Source organism: Furipterus horrens, unplaced genomic scaffold (genome assembly GCF_987537825.1).
Source record: "Furipterus horrens unplaced genomic scaffold, mFurHor1.1.pri manual_scaffold_3, whole genome shotgun sequence".
In the NCBI taxonomy this organism is placed as follows: Eukaryota; Metazoa; Chordata; class Mammalia; order Chiroptera; family Furipteridae; genus Furipterus; species Furipterus horrens.
This window is the reverse complement of record NW_028327173.1, coordinates 108,708,887-108,730,529: the sequence shown is the minus strand read 5'-3', so window position 1 is coordinate 108,730,529 and position 21,643 is coordinate 108,708,887. Positions and strand designations below refer to the sequence as shown.

Genomic DNA, 21,643 nt, shown 5'->3' with positions numbered 1-21,643 from the left:
AGATAAAGTTATGTTCTTAGTCAAAATAGTGGTTTTATTCAAACCTAACTCAAACATTATAATCTGTGATTAATACAAACTTACATGATATATAAAACCTTCTACTTGGCCAGGTTGGTCTAGTTGTTACTTCACTGTTTCATGCCACATTTCCTTGGGACTTCTATTATAGGTATAATGTATTTTTGGCATTGCTCATTAAATTTTTAAAAATTCCTGTTTATTTTCTATTGCTAAAAAATTAGGAATGGGAAAGCAAGTTTAAAGGCAAAAATGAAAAAGAAAAAAAAAAGAAAACCACTTCAATCAAAAGCTACTGGGTGTTTAACACATACCCTAGTCACTAGATCGGGGAGGGGTCAGAAAACTATAGCCAACAGGTCAAATAGAGCCCATTGCCTGTTTCTGTAAATAACTTTATTGGAACATAGCCATGCCCATTTGTTAACTTATTGTCTATGGCTGTTTTCACTCTATGGTGGCAAACTAAGTAGCTGCAAAAGAGACTGTATGATCCACAAAGTCTAAAATGTTTACCATCTGGACCTTTACTAGAAAAATATTTGGGGGTCCCTGCTCTAGATCTTTCAAGATATAATACAGAAAATTTCTACATTAGTGCCAAGTTAACCTTAATGTTGCCTCATTTATTATTTGACATGCACTATTAAAGAACCCTTTACTTAGTCTTATTAAAGTTTAGCTTATTTGCTGTGTTCACTGAGGTTTCCCATGTACAAACCATTCTATGGGGAAGAAGGTGTGAAGGTTAGCTTTAGATTAGCAAAGACTATTCCCAACAGATTGGCTTGTTGCCTAGTTTTCTTATATTGTTGTAAAATTACCATTTCGGAGTCACTGTGAGAGGCCTGACCCAGGCTGGGTGCTGGCCCTCGCTCAGAGTGAGAAGGTTGGTCAAGGGAGAGAAGGGGCTCAATGTCATCGTAATCATCTTCCTCTGTATCCCCCTCCCCATCAGCAAAAGTACCTCTAGTCAAGAAATCGGAGCGCGTCCGCGCCATTCGAGCTTTCTTTTTATGGGCCGGTCTGGCAACCTGCTTGACCAAATGATAAAACAAATAACACAACAATGTTTTGTTTTTTTGGTTTTGGGAGGGGGGAGATGATGCCAATGAAAGACATCAGAGAGCTCATGGATTTCTTGTAACATCCCTCCACCCCACCATGACCTTTCCACTAGAAGTGACAGATAACCAAAAGCAGTCCATACACATTACTCTGGACAAAGAATGAGAATGGAAGCCAAATCTACATAACCAAGAAAGTCATCTTTCACTGCCATAATAAGTCAAAAACATTGCTCGCGTAAATTGCCTTTTTTCTTAGCAACTTCTTTTTTTAAGTCCAATCTGGTTTGTAGGCATCATTCCCTGCCTGAAGTATACCTCCCTAAGTATAACAGACTTAACTCATGGCTTCTTTCTCTATAAACTCTTGGGAATGATGATGGGTAGACGAGATGCTATATCTACAAAAATAATATGCATCTATTTTGCATAGAGTATAGATAAACAAAATTCCACACTTACCTCTCCTTGGCCTGGCCCAATTAATTTTACAGGTTTCCAAGTTGGTTCATCTCGTTTATGGAGCTGAGGATTCCCACTGTTTAAGGATTCTTTCTTGATGCTTCGGATAAAAAAATCAGGATTACATTTCAATTCCAGCAGATATCCCATGGCAGCAGTCCCAAAGTATAGCATAAAATAAAGTTTAACAGGCTAGGTCAAAGAATTCCAGCAAATTCCACACATATACCCAGTACTTACTCAATTCCTAAAATAATACACCCCCAAAATTTTCTGCTTAACTAAGTGATACTATTAGCAAGAATTTACATGTATGAATGAATTACTAGAGGCCCTTCCCTGGTAACCACTGGTCATATTCCACTATGACAACATATGTTTAATATTATAGTAGCGGCAGAATTAATTCATGAAATGATATAGATTTAATGAGGAGAAAGGGAAAATAACAAATCCCCGAATCCTTAGAATTAGACCTAGTATGGGCCTTTGACTCTAATCATTATAAAGTCCCTGTTAAGTACCCAGCAATAAGGACCTCATTACTTTATTTTTTATTTATTTATTTTTAAATACTCCACATTTTCTAACTATATATATAGGTATGTGAGACAAGACTTTATATATTTTAACTAAACTAACACATTGAATGGTTTTAATAATGTAAAGTACATGAGAATCCAATAGTCTTCTATTAAGCAAAACAGTCTTGAAATTTAAAAAAGGACCTCATTACTTTATATTGAGATGATTCCTACTGGTTAGCAAATTTTCTTTAGGAAATCTCTCTGTAGCTTTCATCTACTGTCTTTGTTTGAAAACTTGAGATTGTACAGAATAAAATCAACAATAGCAGTAGATAAGTTGTTATCAAGCTAAAAGTGTGCCCCAAACCAAACAGATAGCACAGTGTTATGAAAATTTAATATTGCTTGAATGACCACATGATGTGACTGCTTTATCATTACATTCTATGTAGAAATGGATGTCAGTGTGTGAGAAAAATCTGCATAGAGACTGAATTTTCATGTCTCCAATGATCTATGTTAACTCAGTGCCACAAGTCTTAAAACTTATCATCAACATATTGCTAATCTCTCCTTAGCAGGGCTATAAGATCATTGAGAATCATATCTTACCTTCTAACATAATGCTCGGTTTAAAGTAGACACTAACTTAGAATACAAACTGGCAGACTAATTGCTCTACCACTCAAATTCTTCTATTTAATTTTATAAATAAAGGACTAGGGACTGTAAGAGGTTACCGCATCCTTCGCCTTATGTAATAATCCTAAACAAACCTAAAGAGATGACAATCTTTCCTAGCTGACAGCATTTCAGAGATCTCCCCTTTTGACTAGCATATGATCAAGCCTTGTCCTGAAAGATTCTTTTTTGGTCATTATAATCTCTCTTGCCATAGTTGAGCCTAATGACCTTTGATTTGTTTTCCAAAGAGAGAAACAATTAGTAGGACCTTTGATAGCACCTGACCACCCTAACTTTTAAACTCACAGTATTTTCTTTAAATTTCTTCATTTCTTTTTGTTCTCTTTCATGAACCATATGAAGACAACTATTTACTTTTCACCACTATGGCATAGAAAGAACACTAATCTGGTGATACTTCCTAATCATGAAACCCAATGCTGATTCCTAATGATGAAATTCAGGTTCTAGTCTCAGCTATTTAATTGACCTTAAACAAGTCATTTCATCTCTAGGGGAGCCAATGAGCTCATCTCTAACATGTAAGAACAGGACTAGACAAATTTAGGAACACCAACATATATAATTCTATAAAACGCTAAGGTTTCTAGTATTACTTACAGAATGAGAGAAGATTTGAAGTATGAATTTTACTTAAGCTTTCACATAAACAATCTAATATATAATCATTTTGAAGATAAACAGATCTCAATAAGGTAAAGCAAACTAAATCAAGAAGACTTGATTGTTTATCTTGAAAAATTGATTTAAAAAAGCAATTCACAAGGATTTATGTTTTTGAAATGTACAAGTAAGACTTCTACAAAGCAGACTCTTAGATCCAACAACTCTACAGACACAGACAGACACACACACACACACCTCACCTCACCTCACTAAACAATCAGAATGACAAGAAATAATTTGTTTTTAATACTCTGGTGGTGCTTATATGCTATACAGTCTTTGAACTTCTGGGCCATCTCTGGGCTATTGGGCACAAATAGGACCTCAGTCTGTCCTTTAGTTTAGCTACGTTTCATAATACTGTATAGAAATCCTTAGTGGAAAAATAAATTATGAATGATGTCTTCCCTACATTTACAAAGTGTTTCTATAATATCTGTATGCAATTTTAAAAACTGAAAGATTAAAAACTTAGGGTATAAGAAAAAGAAGTTATTTTATAGTTAATATGATTTTTAATATTTTGGCCCTAAAATATAGCCCTTCCCTTTCATTTAAAAATAAGAACTGAAAGAATCCACTATATACAAAGACTTAATACAGATCTTAAATTTTATCAAATTTGTTTTTATGTACTACTTAAAAATGCTTTTATTGTGGCTATCACTAGCTTAAAAAAACTTAAAAATATAAAGATTTTACACGTATATGAGGTTATCTTATCTAATATAGTCAAACTCCCAGAAACAGAAAGGAGAATGGTTATTAGGGATCTGAGGTAAGGAAAAAGGGTAATTGAGTTTATTTTTGCAAGATGAGAAAGTTCTAGAGATCTGTTGCACAACAATATGCATAGAAATAACACTACTATGCTGTACACTTAAAATAGTTAAAATGTTAAATTATGTTTTTTACCACAAAAAAAGTATAAATAACTTAATAAAGAACAAAAATAAGCAATCGGCTATAACAAAGTACATTAACTTTAAAGCATGAAACTAGTAAGCCTGGACTGCTACACCTAACAGCTCTAGGGCAGCCAGCATTTGCTGAAAGCCTCCTATGTTTACTGGCACTGTACTGCCCTTCAAAAATGCTTTCTCACTTGATGAAAAGGAACCAAAAACTGCTATTTGTGCTTAGTCAAGGGTTCTTAGGGTATAATTATATCCAATTTCAAGTGGCTGGTGGAATCAACAATGAGGGAAATTTTTTACACAGAGCACATGGCTAATTTAAGTAGCACCCATATAAAGACTTGAGGCTGATCAAGGCACCTTAATACAGGCAATTTTTAAAAAGTAAAGGCAAGACCTTCCACCAGTAAAAAGATTATGAATCACTTTATTGTGATACTTGCTTTGCTGCAGTGGTCTGGAACTGAACCCTCTATATGCTTGTAAAATTCTCCAAAAAGTTTCCCATTTATACAAAAAATAAATAAATAAATATTTCACTTACAGGGGAATACTCATAGTTTCCTTTGGTGTGAAGAAAATGGCCCTGGTAGCTCCATCTCTGGGAGGGTCATTAGATTTGTGCCCATAAGCCTGATTTGGTCTAAAGTGTTCTTTTTTTGAAACATGATTATTAGAGAGTTTACAGGCTACATTCAGTTGGGTGCACATTCTGTCTGTCTTGGATAACTCATTGACAGTACTAAATTGACATGGGCCTCCTTTTCTTTCAAAGAACAGGAAGACAGGTCGATCCTGCAGGGGTAAGTGAGCAGAGGAACTGTCTTTTGGAGCAGAAGCCGCATCTTTTACAATTACTGATGGAGGCCCTAGTACACGGGATTCCTCCTTATTTGGGGTATTCAAGATGAGAAGAGAGGATGGCCTCTCTATTTTTTGCTTTGATTGATGGAAAGATGATACCGGGAAAGACTCCCCAATTCTTGGTTTTTCAATTGTATTGAAAGCTTTCCTCTCCCTCTCTAAAATATCTGTTTGCTGGCGAATCTGTTCCATCATCTCTTTTTCATTCTGCTGCTGCAATTGCTTTTGCCTTCTTTCCTTCTCAGTATTCAGCTTTTCCAACTTCTTAAGCACAGTGTTAGAAGAATCTGTATTCCAAGAAGCAACAACTTGATTTTCTGCTGAGAAGTGATACCTTCTCGATTCCCTGCTGGTATCCAAAGTAAGAGCTGGAAGTGTTTCTTCACTTTCCATTAGTTTGTTTCTCTGTATACTTGAGTCTAGTTGGAAACTTGTTTTCAGTGGGTCTTGTTGGGGAATATAAAAAAATGTAGGCAGACTACTGGAAATAAAGGGATCTCTCAGATGTGGCTTACAGGTAATAGATGCAGAACTGCAAACCAATTTTTCCTTTAGAGTCCCATTCTTCAAATGCATTGAGTCAGAGGGTGCCCCCTTTTGAGTCAATGTACAATTAGTCTCACTTGAGGCACTAAGGGCATTGTCCTGTGAATCAAATTTTTGACTGCTAGGTATTTTAGGTGATAGAAACTCCAAGTTTCCTTCATCTAAAATTACGGTCTCTAGTTTACTCTTCTGGCTATCCTCACAGGTCAGAAGTTCCAAGCTTCCTTGAGAGCTTTCACTATCAGGTGTACCCTGAAGGGACTGAAGGCCCTCAGGCATCAATTCTGTAGACCATCTGCGTTCTTCTGAAGGAGACACACCACCAAGGGAACGAACTTTCAACAATTCTAAGCTAAATATAGCTTGTTCTAGTTCTCTCATTCTCCGACTTTCTCTTTTGGCGCGACCTACTTTTTTCTGGTGGAGATCCTCCAAGGACTTGGGTCTCTCTCTTACAGCTACATTTTCCTTCAAGTCCACACCACTTTGGCTTCTGGCTCTCTCCTGTCGCTTGTTTGGGGGTTCCTTCCAGCGGTCCACTAAACTATTTTGATTACTCTCTATTATAGATTTACATTCTTCTATTGCTTTTACTCTGTTTTCAAAGGAACAATCCTCCCATTCTGAAGGGTCAGAACCCTGAATTTCCAGAGCTCCATAGGGCTCAATATTCATCAATCCAAGTTCTAGTTCTGTTTCTTTTAGTCTTTGTTCTTTTAAAGCTTTAAATCTATAGAAAAAAAAAATTTAAGTATGTTAGAGATAAGTCATCACCACTGGAGAGAATACATTTACTGAGAATTTAAGAAAAAGAATGTAAAGTCTCAAAATTTTCTTTTTATAATACCTAAGTATTTCGCAAACTAACTTAGATTCACATTTCATAATTCTATTTCCATGAGTAAGATTATATTTCATTAAGTGAATTATTCCTACTTGGACATTCTACTCAAAAATAAATTAAATCAGAAGTAAAGCTCTCATTTAATAATATCCTTATTATTTTAAGGTAAACCTTAAAAATAAAATTAAAATTTCTAAAAGTAAAAACAGTTGAATATTGCCAAGTTTTTAAAGATTCAACCTAATGTAAAAGTTAACTCTTAGCAATTATAACCAAAGACTACGTAGGTTTTCAATCCAATTTAATTCAATAAACACTTATTTAGCTTCTATTAAACACCACAGAATGTAGGTTAAAATTGCTAGGAATATCACAGTTTAGTTGAGAAGACAAATTGCATGTAACCAGTTCTAATACAAGTTAGGTAAGTGTTAAAAGCAGAGGTATAAACAACATCCTTGAGCAGAGAAAAGAATTATTGTAACAACAAAGATTACCTCTGTCTTGCTCTGAATCCTCTACATATTGATTGCAAATGGATAATTTTGTTCCTTTGTTCTTGATACCTCTTACTTTCCCTGTAGCCTTTCCATTTTGCCTGTATACAAATAGCAGCCCTGTGCTTCTGCCGATAGTGCTCCCTCCACCTCTGCTGGATGATGATGGCTGCAGTCCGGAGCTCCAAATACCGCTGCCTCTCTAAGTGAGCACGCCAGGAAGCTTGGAGAAGAGTCGCTGCACTAGCTATAACTGAAGCATCCTTTTGCACAGCCGCATCTCTGATAGTTTGCTTCTTATTTAGGTAATTCCTCCAGAATCGCTGTGAGAAAGACAAAGTAGTAATAGAAACTGTTGTAATATCTTACATCACTTTTTCATAGAAAAAGGAAAAAAGAATAAATTTCTTATGTCTTAATTAAAGCGTAACTGGCTAAACATCTAAATACTAGGCGATTAAAATTTTTTTCCTTTCCCAGATATGCTTGGTTAAAACAACTATTTTAGATAATATAACCTCAATAAAGTTAATTATAGAACTTGATAATTTATATTTTTTGATGCTTTCACGCCCCACAAATTATTCTCATACTATAATTTCCCAATACAAATTGGGCTTAAGGTCAACATACATACATTTCAGAAATTAAGATATTAAATATTGTCTTGTATAAACACAAAAGGTCCTATGGAAATAGTTATCATATAAATCGATGACAGAGAAAATAAAACAGATAAATATGAAATAAGGTACCTATAAACCAAGATGAGTCTATAATAGCAATGTAAGTATAACTCTCAAATATCACTCAGAAAACTATTAAATAGAACCATGTCAACAAAAACTTAAGGCACATAACTCCTTTGTCCCTAATCATACCTCACAAGCCATTATAACTATAAATTTAAGTTAAATTCAACTCCATTAATATTTATTAATAGTTTATTATTATATGCCAGGTAATCTCTCCGGTGCTATCAACATTTCAAAAACGAGTAGGACACATTCACATCTCTGAAGAAGTTTACATTCCTATTTCATAGTAAAATAGTTCTGGTTACAAAAAAAAGAAAAAAAGCCCAAATAAACTAGCCAATTTTATGAAGGGAATCCTTTGCCTCCTACCTGGATGATAATTGATGCCTGTCTCAGGTGGAGGAAATGCTGCCTGCACAGCAAGACCCTAAACCATCGTTGTAACAATATGATTCTGCGGAGCACCTCTTGGTGAAGCAGATCTTGTAGGTGCTGTCGTTCCTGCTCCTTTAGGAACACCTACCAGAAGGAAGAAAGATGAGAAATATAATTTAAGAAGAAATAAGCCCTGGCTGGGTAGCTCAGTTGGTTAAAGTATCATTCCAATATGTCAAGGTTGAGCGTTTAATCCCCGTCAGGGCACATACAAGAAGCAACCAATGAATGCAAAAATAAGTGAAACAAAAAAGCAATCTTTCTCTCTCTCTCTAAATCAATAAATATAAATTAATTTTATAAAATAAAGAAATGAGAAATTTATTTCATTAACCATCCCTTCTATGGTAAGCATTTTTAGAAAAGAACAAATACAGAGTTAGATATGTCAAAGCAGAACTAATAAATATTTCTTTCAATTTATCCCAGTAGTCATTCTCAAAATGGAAAGAAGACATTAGAATACAGAAGGGGATATGCTAAGGTGCACATGTATATAAAATTCCCAGTACCAGAGATTATGATACATTATTCCTTCGGGAAATTCACCACCATCATAAGACAATGTACTACTGGTAGTATGTCATATTTTTCAAGGATGTTGGAGTAGGGGGGAAAAATGTAGAGAACCACATATCTTCAAGTCTGATCACAATATGAATAAACAAATGATAAGTCTTTCTGAAACCCAGTATGTATCAAAGGCTTCCTAATGCTTAAAGCTATTAATTAGTTTATTTACTCCTTCATTCCATTAAAAATATCTGTACAAATTTAGGAGGATACAAAGATAACTTAGACATGGTCCCTTTGGAAATAGGACTTGCACTCACCTTTAAGAGCAGGTATATATTAAAAACTGTATAAACTTAAGGTATATAACATGATGTTTTGATGTATGTATACACTGTGAAATGATTACCACAATCAAACTAATTACAATATCCATCACCTACCATTTTTGTCAAAAGTAAAATATTTTCTAAAAGAGCACACAGTTATTAGATATCCAAAGAGGAAAACAGTAAACTAGTAACAGCAAGAGACAGAGGACCCCACCTGAGCAAAACGAGGAGCTGGAAATAATGTAAAGCCACATACAGGAGTCAATGAAACACTTAATCTTCATAATCAAGATACTAAATAGTTTAAAATCACAATATGGAGGTTCTTGAAAAAGAGAAAGATGTTTGAATTTAATGAGAAGGTTACCAGAGGATTATTACTGAGCAGGAAACCAACATAAGAAAAGAAGTATATTAAGAGATGATGATTTTGATACAGTGGGTATAGTGAGTTAAACAGAATGACAAATAGACTGGAACTAGATGAGAAATCTGTTTACTGTAAGAGAAATATAAGTGAGAGGTAAAGAAATAGAATATGGAAACAGTAGCAATGCAGATAAAGGGAGAGGTGTGATGTGAGAATCATTTGTAAGGAAAAAAATAATCCAGAACTTTGTAAAAGGATTAAAGTGAAGGGTAAGTCAAATATGATTACAGTTTTTAGCCTAAGAAACTAGAAGAAGGGTGACAGAAAGAGTAGGTGACAAATTAAGGATAGACAGGAAATCAGGAAAAGGTGACTTTGGGCAAGTAGAGTTGGAGATTATAGTAGAATACTAGGAAGAGAAGGTTTTTAGGCAGTTAAAATTTTAGGTAGAACTAGAGAATTGGCCAGAAACTCTTTAATACTGATTATATTATTTTTTCTTATGTCATCTGGTGTGCTATGTTTTTATAAAACATTCTCATAGGCAAAGATTGTCATTATTATTTAGATACAAAAATACATTCAGTTTTGACAAGGGCTATATATACATTTACCATGGATTTTCCAACTTGATAATTGTCTGGATTAATATTAATTTTCCTGAAGAAATCCTGAATGTTAAATTTGGATGGAATCATATTTCGAGGAAGAAGTACATGGAAGTGGCTCACAAAATCCTGAAAAATGAAAAGAAAATTTTATAAAGTCACAAGAGAATGACATATAAACAAGATCCTAAATGTTAGCTAGCTAACTATCCTTTTATTAATCCTCTTCTCATTCTTTTAAATAGGGTGAAACCAAGGAAGTACTTGTTAACTTAAAATATTACAAAAGGTTAATTTACAAAGGGTGGGGGGTGATACTGAGTTCTACATAATATTTTGTTATCAAAGGGGAATGAGAGCAGAAAAGCAGGGCAGAAACTAATCATAGCTTTTGAGAAAGCTCTATTATAAACCACAGAAAAACTTATTTAACAAGAATCAGAAATTCTTAGCAGAAAAAATATGCAAAGGTGGCAGTCATTACAGGATATAACTGAGAATGAAGCTTCCTTTCTTAGTAACAGTGTCAAAAGACTTGTTCAGCTGCTGAAAAGCTTCAGTATAATTTTTATACCCATAGTAGCAGGAGCTAATGAGAATAACTATGAGCCTTGCTGGCAGCTTCCTATAAAATAAAATTCTGCTGAGAAAATTTTAGCAAAAGCCAAATGGAATTGTTTCTTTTGGACCAGAAAGTTACGAATGAACTATTTCAATTACTGAAAAAATTAATGTGAAGAATTGCTATGAGTAAATTTAGTATTAGGAAACATGCAGATCAAGCAAGGATAGCCAAATACTAGGTACTATTACAACACAAACTTAATGAGATTGATATCATTCTATTCTGCATACAAAAGATGGAATGAAAAGGAAGAATTAAGAGAAATTAAAAGTGAGCCCCCAAAAGAAAATAAAGACAGGAATAATTTGCTTGCTGTGCATATATATTTAAAGATGACTATAGAAGTATAACCTGGAAAGAGTATTTGCAGCTGTATCCTGATTGGCGAATTCGAACTGTCTCCAGCATCCCAGTATACCGAAGCTGTCTAAGTACCAAGGCATCATTGAACCTTAATGGCAGCTAAAACAAAGCCAATAGGACAAAAAAAAAAAAAAAAAGGGAAAAAAACATTAACCAAGAAGATACAGATTTCCAAATTAATGTCTCTCTTGTAAGTATAATTAACTTTTAACTGTCTAGGAATTGACTGAAGGTTGTCTGATTGATACAGCAGAGGTGACAGGACAATCTTACTTCCCCAGCTGGTAGCTTCAGAAAAGTTCTGACTGCCTCACCCTAGGGAAAAAAGAGAAACCAGGTTTTCAGGCTTCTCCAGTTATACAGAGAGGGGATCTTCAAAGCTCACAAGGAATGCAGCTGCCCAAAAAGAAGGCCACAGAGTCGTCGTCGGCAGCCGTCCGTCTCGAGAGATGTAGCTTCTTAAGAGTCTATCTGCACCACCAAGAATGGCTGTGCAGTCCGACTCGGGAGTGACACGGTATCTGTCTCCTCCCGTGTTGAATCGACATCTTGCAATGACGCTGGAGTGTCCTCTCCAGTGAAGCTGAAGCTACAGAGCCTGGGCAGGGTGATATGGAGGGTCTGCTGTTGCCCATGCAGCAGACCCCCCCTCTCTTCGCAGCTGAAGGGTCCAAGGGAAAGACGGAGTCAATACAGCTTGGCTTCAGGTGCGCCGCAGGAGTTGCCGGTGTTGACTACAACGTCAAACCGCCTTAGGGACTCCGGCTCCGGATTTTCTGTCGGGGTTTACTCCCTTAGCCTTTCCCCTGAAGAGGTATGCCGCAAGGCAGCGGAGGTTTTTTGGAGTCAGAGTTTTCCTTCTCTGATGTGCCCTGACTGGAAGATCGAACCAGCGACACTTAGCTCGCAGGCCGACGCTCAATCCACTGAGCTAAACCAGCCAGGGCAGGCCATAGAGTAGTCACTATAAAATATGTAACAAGCGTAGCCTACTTATATATATGGTCAAGAGTATCCATTTTTGTTTTTAATTATAATTTTATCTATAATCCCACTCAGAAACCACCTGCCCCACTTTACCAGTTGCCTTAGTTAACTGAGAGCAGCCAGATTCTTCTTCTAATAACTAGTACAGGGTTAAGAGTAATTTATTCCCTAAATATTTTCTGCTGATGACACTCACAGGACACACTAAAAAACAAAAACTTCCTCTAATCCTTGACAACTGATGATTTCACTGTATATGCATTGATAGGGAAGAAGCTAATGGGAGGTAGTCATTCCTCACAAGTCACAATGCCCACTCTTCCTCGGTATCTCAGTAGGCATATTTTCAGACATTCAAAACAAGATTTGGAGCTTCTGATATTTCTCCCTATTTACTCTAAATACTATTTTCAATGATTTCCTAAGGTAATCTCAAACATTTTCCTCCAAACAGATAGGGCATACCACCTGTCAAGGAAAAAATGTCAATAGGCAACTTATGTTAAATAATAATAATAGCTGTTATTTATTTATTATTAATACTGTACTCTCAAATACTTTATTAATTGAACTTTTTGTATAGCAAGGTCTCAATTCATAATAGGGACTCAAACTTCTATTTAACTATAAATAAAATGGTTTCCTTTTTAGTCACTGTAAAAGAATAGCTACATTTATTAACCACTTAGTATGGGCTAGGAACATTCTAAGTATGTTAGAGGTATTAGCTCACATATACTCACAAAACAATGTGAAATCCTATAAATACAGTACAGTCTTACATGAATGAAAATATTTAAGCCACAGAAAGGTTAACTTGTCTAAAGTCACAAAGCTTATAAATAGCAGAGTTGGAAACTGCTTCTTAAGAATTAAGAAAGCTGAACGTAATTCCTACACATTTTACCTGTTCAGCCTGGGAACTATTCTTTCCTACAGTGAACATAAAGAAAGATGACAAATGTTTACACTTATTAGATATATTCTGCAAACCTCTAATTAGGGGAATTGTCATAGGAAACAGAAAGGAATCAAGAATATCCACAGTATCTTCCCTATTTTATAAAGATAAGAATCTCTAAACATGAAAAACGTCAAGCAAGTTCTTTAAGCGAGATAGTGTATATAAATGCAAGAGGAATTAATCTCAGGGTAACAAAAGTTGAATAAAATTTTTTGATGATGGAATTTCAAGAGGTACTTGCTTCTCAAATTCTAGTAGATACTAAATCAAGACCATATAAATAACTTAGAGGCAGGTAAGTATAAAAACAAGAAAAATATCCACAGAAAATATAGAATATTGTTTTCCTTAAGAAAGATTATAGATAACTCTTCTTGTCCACTTACTCCCCTTAAGAAGAATTTAAAGCTTTATTTGAAGTAAGCTGAGAAGCTCTCATTTACAGGACATTTTTACCTTTTCTGCATTAGAGCGAATGCATTTTACAAAATATGGTTCTGCTTGATCAAGTGTCTCCATCAGCTTGTTTAATGAGGCCTGCGATACAAAGTAACATAATGAGCATTTTCTTCCATTCCGAATTGGTAACGATTTATAAATATAAACAATGTTGTCAAAATATGCAAAAATGAGTGGTATACACAGAAATAAGTTTATTTATGAAAAGCAAAATGACTATTACAGTGTGGCTTCTTAGTCACATGAATCTTAACCCATTCAGGTATCTTGCCAATCATTTTGACCTTTCAATGTCAGTCTGAACAAAACTGATTTCTCTTTGTTCAAAGTAAAATAGGAAATAACCTGAAACTGAGCACTGATGCTGGGAGGTTTCTTCTTCTTGTGCAAATGAAGAAGGGACTTGGTAATGCGATCCTGCAGGGTCAGTCTCGTCAGGTGCTTTAAAGAATTTACATCTAGCAAGTGCTGAAAAGAAGAGGAGAAAAATCAAATTCTTCACATAAATTAAACTAAGAATAGGAAAAACAAAATTTTAAGCCAGTTTTCATTATTTTCTATGTATAAAGAGTGTGGTAAATATGAGAGATTGATATTCAACACCCATTCTACCCTCTTTCTGCTTTCCTGCAGAAACTCTCCAGCTAAAAAGAAAACTACTTTTCCCAAACTCCTGTACCTCAGGTTCTGGAAGTGATATGTTTATCAATCAAATACCCACACATGAAACTGGGAAGGTATAATAAAGCAGAGGCTTTGGCTAGTAGCTTCTGTTTCTGCTGGCAAGCATGTCCATGGGAGTACTTCAGTTTTCTATTCAGGTACTACTCTTCTGGGTGCTGAGAGGCAGAATGCAGGGCATCTGTGCTGTCACTGCTGCTCTACTAAAGGTACCCTAGCCCTGGAGCCAAGAGCTGCAGCAGCTTCTCCTGACTCCTGCACTAACCTGGAAGCAGCACCTGCAACTTTCTGATTACAGCCCTGGTCAGTTTTGCACTGTTATTTTAATACTCTGAAACTAAAACTTCTTTTTTTTTCCCCCTTCCTTTTTTACATTGTTGTTCTGTTACAGTTATCCCATTTTTTGAAACTCTAACACTTCTAATGATTTTGTAATGCCATCTACAGTAACTACTGTTATCTGTAACTGAATCCTAATTCACAGAGGCAAATTAAATTCAATCCCAGGGCTACATCAGATATGCCATGAACACAGAAAAAAGAAAAATACAGTCCCTATCAGCCCTCATCCTGATGTGCTAATTATTAATCTTAATAATAAGATCAAAGTTACACATAAAGCAACTAAAGAATATAAAATATTAAAGATGTGGGAGATTTTTAAATTGTATTTTATTGTTTATGCTATTAGTTTTTCCAAAATTTCCTTTGCCCTCACACAACCCCTGCTCTGTCACACACTCCCCACACCATTGTCCATATGGATGAGTCCTGCATATATGTAGTTTGGCTATTCTATTCTCTATGCTGTAGTTTACGTCCCTATTACTATTCTGTAACTATCAATTTGTATTTCTTAACCCTTTCACCTTTTTTACCCATCCCTGGACCACCTCCCATCTGGCAACTTTCAAAACAATCTATTTATGATTCTGTTTCTGTTCTGTTTTTTATTTTGTTCTTTAAGTTCCATTGTTAATAGGTATGTATTTATTGCCATTTTATTGTTCATATTTTGATCTTCTTAAAGAAAATCATTTAATATTTCATATAATACTGGTTTGGTGATGACAAACACCTTCAGCTTTTTCTGGTCTGGAAAGCTCTTTATCTGTCCTTAGATTCTACATGATAGCTTGGTGAGTAGAGTAATCTCTTGTAAGTCCTTGCTTTACATCACTTTGAACATTTCTGGCCAATCCCTTCTAGCCTGCAGTTTCTTTTGAGAACTCAGCTGACAGTCTTATGGAAGCTCCCTTGTAGGTAACTAACTGCTTTCTTCTTGCTGCTTCTAAGATTCTCTCTTTGTATTTAACCTTTGGCATTTTAATTATGATGTCTTGGTGTGGGCCTCTTTGGATCCATCTTGTTTGGGACTCTGTGCTTCCCAGACCTGCATGTCTATTTCCTTCACCAAATTAGGGAAGTTTTCTATCATTATATTTTCAAGTAGGTTTCCAATTTCTTGGTCTTTCTCTTCACCTTCTGGCACTCCTATGATGCAAATATTGGAGCACTTGAAGTTGTCCCAGAGGCTTCTTACACCCTCTTCATTTTTTTGGATTCTTTTTTCTTCTTGCCATTCTGATTGGTTGTTTTTGGCTTCCTTATGTTCCAAGTCACTGATTTGATTCTGGGCTTCATTCACTCTACTGCTGTTTCCCTGTAAATTGCTCTTTATTTCAATTAGTGTCTCCTTCATTTCTGACTGGATCTTTTTTATGCTATAGAAATCCTCACTAAGTTTTATCTAGTGTTTTGAACTCTGCATCATCTGATAGGTTGCTTGTCTCCATTTTGTTTAGTTCTTTTTTCTGAAGTTTTGTTCTCTTCTTTCATTTGGGCCATGTTTCTTTGTCTCCTCATTTTGGCAGCCTCCCTGTGTTTGTTTCTATGTGTCAGGTACAGCTGCTACATCTCCCAGGCTTGATAGAGTTGCTTAATGTATAGGAGTCCTGTAAGGTCCAGTGGCACAGCCTCCCCTATTACCCAAGCTGAACTTTTAAGGTGTGCCCACTGTGTGGGCTGTGCACACCCTCGTCTTGCAGTTGAACTTTGATTGCTGTTGGCAAATACAAGGTCAGCCACCACCTGTGTTCTGTCCAGAGTCACATAGCATTAGCTACAAAGCAATTTGGAGATGGCTGCTACTTGTGCTGGGCTTGGAAGTGCCTAGGAAAGGCCAAGCTGTGAACGAAGGCAGGATGCTGCTAGTGCTGGGCCTGGGGCATCTTAGACAGAAGTGTAGGGCATGTTGATGCCAGATGCTGTGTGTTTGAGAGAATTTACGAATATCTGAAGCACGGGCCAAGACAAGCCATTCATATGGAAAAGCCACTGGAAACAGTTTGGGTGGGCCTGAAATTTGGGTGGGGGAAGGCACTCAGGGAATCACCGCAGTGGGGTAAATACTGTGAGCCAGGGTGATGGAGTCTCAGATATGGTGCCCGCCAGCCTGCTCTGTGGCTCTGTTGGGGGAAGGCTCATAAAAGGAACAATGGCCTCTGCCAGCACTTCCTTCTAAGAGAAAACTGCCCCCTACCTCTCATCGTGATGCCAGACACTTCAGTTTCTTCCTACATGTCTCTGATGTCTCTCTGTTGCTAAAGCACTGGAGCTCAGAAGAGAGACCGAGTAAGTCTGTGAGCAGCCCCTTTAAGAGAAACTGCCAGGGAGACCGGCAGTTTCTGTCTTCCACAGCCTCAAGCTCAGTTGGTTTTTACAGTCAGAAGTTATGGAGACTTATTTCCTTTCACTGGAACCCTGGGCTGGGGGGCCTGTTGTAGGGCTGGGACTCCTTGCTCCTAAGATACACCTCTCAATTTTTATCCACCACACATGAGTGTGGGACCAGCCCACTCTACATCTCCACCCCTCCTACCAGTCTCACTGTGGTTTCTTCTTTAATTTCATAGTTGTAGGACTATGAAATTTCCAGCAGTTCTGAATGATGGTTATTTTATAGTTCAGTTGTAATTTTGATGTGGTTGTGCGAGGAGGTAAACCCTGTTTACCTATGCCACCACCTTTAATGGAAGTTCTTGTGGGATGGAAGTTCTTGTGGGAGTGTTTTTAGTCAATGATTGGGTGTGAGTTTGTCAATAAAAAATATATCTATACAGATATACAACTTATTATTTAAAAAGTAGTGAAAGTTTTATTGTATAAGAAACACAAGATTGAGTTAAAGGCATAATAAGTTTGTCTAAAAATATTAATTTTGACAATATAAACATTGAAAAATAAAAACTTTCAAGTAACAGTAAGTACAGTACATGTATAAATTAGTGCAACTAAGAAAAAATATTTCTAACAATGACAATGACTCATTATCTGTATATAAGAACTGTAAGAAATCCTTTAAAATAGGATTGATAATAAATGAGACCTGAATATGCAATTCACAAATATAAATGACAACATAATGGAAACCGTTCAATCTCACTTGTACACAAAGAAACTTACTTTCTTTTAAAGAGATTTTCTGCACATCAGATTGGCAAACACAATAAAGGCTGACAAAACCTAACATTCTCATGAGGATGTGGGGAAATGTGTGTGTGTGTGTATAAAATATATTACACACTATTCTTAAGGATGTAAATCAGTATAACCTTCCTAATAAGCAATGTCACTTTTATTTTCTATTTTTATTTTTTTTTAGCAATGTTGCTTTTAGATATTTAAGGAAACTGTCAAATAAGATCTGCATGCTAATTCTGACAATATACTTCAAAAAATAATTTTTAAATTATGAACAGACATATGCATTAATATGGAATTCTTTTCATAAAGTATGTTTCATCCACATAGCCAAGTACTACATTGCTCACAAAACCACCATAACCAGAGGGAAAGAGGGTGGGGGAAGGCAGAACAGGATATGAAAGGATAAATGGTGATGGAAGGAGACCTGACTGGGGTCAATACATAATGGAGGTATTATAGAACTGTACACCTGAAGCCTATGTAATTTTATTTACCAGTGTCATCCTAATAAAATCAATTTGAAAAAGCCATTGTAAACCTGTATTTCCTGACATGGATAAATATTTGCAAATACTATTGACAAAAAAAAACCACATAAAATAACAACATACATGTAAAATGGTGTGTGTATGTTGAATTTTGGAGGGTTTTTACTTTAATTATATTAGTATTTTTTAATTCTTACAAGAAAATTCATCGTATATTAAGAAAAATAATTTTATATATTGGTCAAAACTAATTAGAATAATTCTATAGTTTATCCATCAGTAAAAACAAATTGGCTCTGAAGTCTAAAATGATTATACCAAACTTTTAAGATAATTCTAAGAAAAAGACCTTGGAAATAATGGTTTCATTTTGTAAACCATATCTGAAGTGATAGTAAAATTAATTAATATACATTTGTCACTATGTGAAAAGCATCACATGGGCAGTGGAAAATACAAATAACTATTTCTTTTAAAAGTTCTTTCCTTCAAGGAGTTTAAGTAGAAAAGTATTTTTTAAAAGCACCACCTACCTGTATTATTACATAAAATTCTTTCTAATTTTTTCATTTCCTTAAAATACTTATAGCAAGATCTTTACATGGCTTGATTTTTCTTGGCATTCAACTCATAGCTTAAATACCTAAAACTTTCTCATGAAGTTCTTGCTTAACTACCAAAAAAGTAGCCTATCTCTAATTTAAAAATTTTTTTTTTAATTTTTGATTTTAGAGAGAGGGAAAGGGATGTAGAAGAGGGGGAGAGAAACATGGATTGGCTGCCTTCCATACATGCCCTGACTGTGGACCGAACCTGCAACCCAGGCATGTGCCCTGACCAGCAATCAACCCATAGACCTTTCAGTTTGTGGGATGACACCCTACCAACTGAGCTACACCAGCCTGGGCTGTAGTAGCTCCCCTCTAAGTCAACATGTCATTTCATATTCCTCTTTGCATAAAATATCATATAATTATCTTTTCATTTATTTGCTTACTTGCATTTTTTTCCCTCTAGAAAATAACTAAAGGAAAGCAAGGACTCTGACTAGACTGTTCATCTGCATACTCCTAATGCCTAAAACAGTGTGTGGTACAGAGTAGGTATTCAATAAATATTAGTTTTGATGAATGAGAATAGTTAGCAACTAATGACTTTTAGGCAATGTTTCTTCAGCAATTGGAGACCAGACTTCTGCCCATAAAACCGCCATGATCAGATCAATCAACAAATATTCAGAGTGATTACTACAGATCAGGCTCTGTTCTAAGTATGTACTAGGAATACAGTGCATTCAAGTACAAAGAAACAGGCTACAAAGACATTAAAAAATAAACAATAACTTGAAGGTTATTAAGACTTATGAAGAAGATAGAATAGGGCGAGGCGAAAGGGAGAGACAAGGCAAAAGGGAACAAGGTGGAGGACTGGAGGCTACGAGGGCTAGAGAGAGATGAATCCAGTTACATGGCAGTTACAACAGCCCAGCACGATGTGACAAAACCATGAACTGGACTGCACAACACAGGTCTAACCAGAAAAGAAAAACAAAGTTAATTTCTTTCTTAGGTCTTCTGTTCATTATCTACTTTATTCCTGTCTTAATTTCATTTTCACTGTTTAGTTTATTCAGCTGAATTAATAAGCTCATTTTTTAAAAACTACTATTTACTGCTTGATGTTCAAGCTGTTATAGAAACAAAGATTAAGCATTATTTACAAGAGCCAACATATGGAAGCAACCCAAGTGCCCATCAACAGATACATGAAAAAGAGGTTGTGCATATATACAATAGAACATTACTCAGCCATAAAGAAGAATGAAATCTTGCCATATGCGACAACTTGGATGGAGCTGGAGGGTATTATGCTAAGTGAAATGAGTCTAGACAGAGAAAGACAAATATTCTTTCACGTATATGTAAAATCTTTAAAAATAAAATAAATGAATAAACAAAACAGAAACAAATTCTAGATACACAGAACATTTTGATGGTTGCCAATAGGTGGATGGGGGAATGGATGAAAAAGAAGGGAGTAAGATATACAAAATACCAGTTATAAAAAGTCACAGGAATGTCAAGTGCAGCATAGGCAATATAGTCAATAATATTGTAATAACTATGTATGGTGTCAGATGAGTCCTAAACTTACCAGGGTGACCATTTCGTAAGGTATATAAATGTCAAATCACTATGTTGTATACCTGAAACTAAAATAATATTGTGTACTGATTTTTAAATTTTTTATTTTTTAAAAAGAGGATACTGCAACATACTGCTCATGGTAAAGAGGACTAAAATTAACTTCATGTCTTGAGCCTGAGTTACTAAAGATTTAGTAGGGAAGTGACACATGAAAATCACTCTGGGCATCAAGTATGAGATATGAGCAGGGTGTCAAAGCAGAAATGTACAACAGGGCAACTGTCAGTAAAAAACTGGAAATTAAAAGATAAGTTATGTTAGAAAAGATTTAATAAAAGTGACAGCTTCAAGGTTATGAGTGGGAATAAATTCTAAAGAGAAAAAGAAAAGTACTATCAAAAGAGAACTTTATTAACAGGGGGCTAAGGGCTGTTGAAGGTTGTATTTGTTAAATATTTGCTTATATTTAATTGGTCAGGATTGCATTAAAAACAAAGCATTCTAAATCCTACCTATCTCAATAAAACAAGATGCTAGAGGGACCCTAAATACAGGTGATTGAATCTTATTTCCAGTAGCTATAAAAGTTGTACCAACGCATGCAACAATGCTTCAGTTAGCAAGATATGAAAGAGGCTGCAGATTTCACCATAAAGCAAAAGAAAAAATAAAGCTCAGGTTATCTATACTTCTGATGCTTCTTCCCACAACATATATAAAATTAACTATGCAACAGAAATATCTTGTTCAGCAAATGACCACAGTTAATGAAGATATAAGATCTGCCACTTTAATTTTTACTCATACTTGTCTTGCCTTGATCTGAAATAAACTGAAAAGAAACAAGCAAACCACTTATTAAGTATAATTAGAAAAAATGAGGTATATTTAAATAAGTGTATGAAAGTAAGATGAAGAATATAGTTCTGAAAGAAGCCATATATTATCCATAGATGTATGTATATAGATAAGCCACGAATTCAGTTCTAAATGTTCTAATGGAAAACATAAGATAAATACTTTTTATTGACTACTAACCATTCACATACCAAACATGTATCTCTAATCCTAACATATGTTATCCCCTGCATTACAGATGAGGAGACAGAGGTTAAGACAAGTTAAGAGTACTCCAAAAACCATAGAGCAAGCAACATCCATAATTTGAATGTAGATCAGTTTGACTCCAAAGTCTATACTTTCATAAGCTATGTTGACTCTCAAATATCAAATATATGCATTTGGATCAATAAAATACTATAATAAACAAAAAAATTAATTTAATTTAAAAAGAGAGAGAAATAGAGC

At 35.4% G+C, this 21,643-nt stretch overlaps 1 protein-coding gene across 1 annotated transcript in view; it reads right to left on the bottom strand.

Annotated features, from left to right (window-relative positions):
* The window catches only part of MYO9A (myosin IXA), a 309,544-nt gene that overhangs the window by 94,418 nt on the left and 193,483 nt on the right, over nucleotides 1–21,643 (bottom strand). The window contains exons 19-27 of the mRNA XM_090270072.1: nucleotides 13,876–13,998; nucleotides 13,528–13,608; nucleotides 11,109–11,219; nucleotides 10,139–10,261; nucleotides 8,244–8,393; nucleotides 7,117–7,439; nucleotides 4,910–6,505; nucleotides 1,551–1,650; nucleotides 846–1,055 (exon numbers count right to left, since the gene is read on the bottom strand). Of these exons, the coding sequence (XP_090126198.1) occupies nucleotides 846–1,055; nucleotides 1,551–1,650; nucleotides 4,910–6,505; nucleotides 7,117–7,439; nucleotides 8,244–8,393; nucleotides 10,139–10,261; nucleotides 11,109–11,219; nucleotides 13,528–13,608; nucleotides 13,876–13,998 (2,817 nt within the window). The remainder of the gene's footprint in view (nucleotides 1–845; nucleotides 1,056–1,550; nucleotides 1,651–4,909; nucleotides 6,506–7,116; nucleotides 7,440–8,243; nucleotides 8,394–10,138; nucleotides 10,262–11,108; nucleotides 11,220–13,527; nucleotides 13,609–13,875; nucleotides 13,999–21,643) is intronic.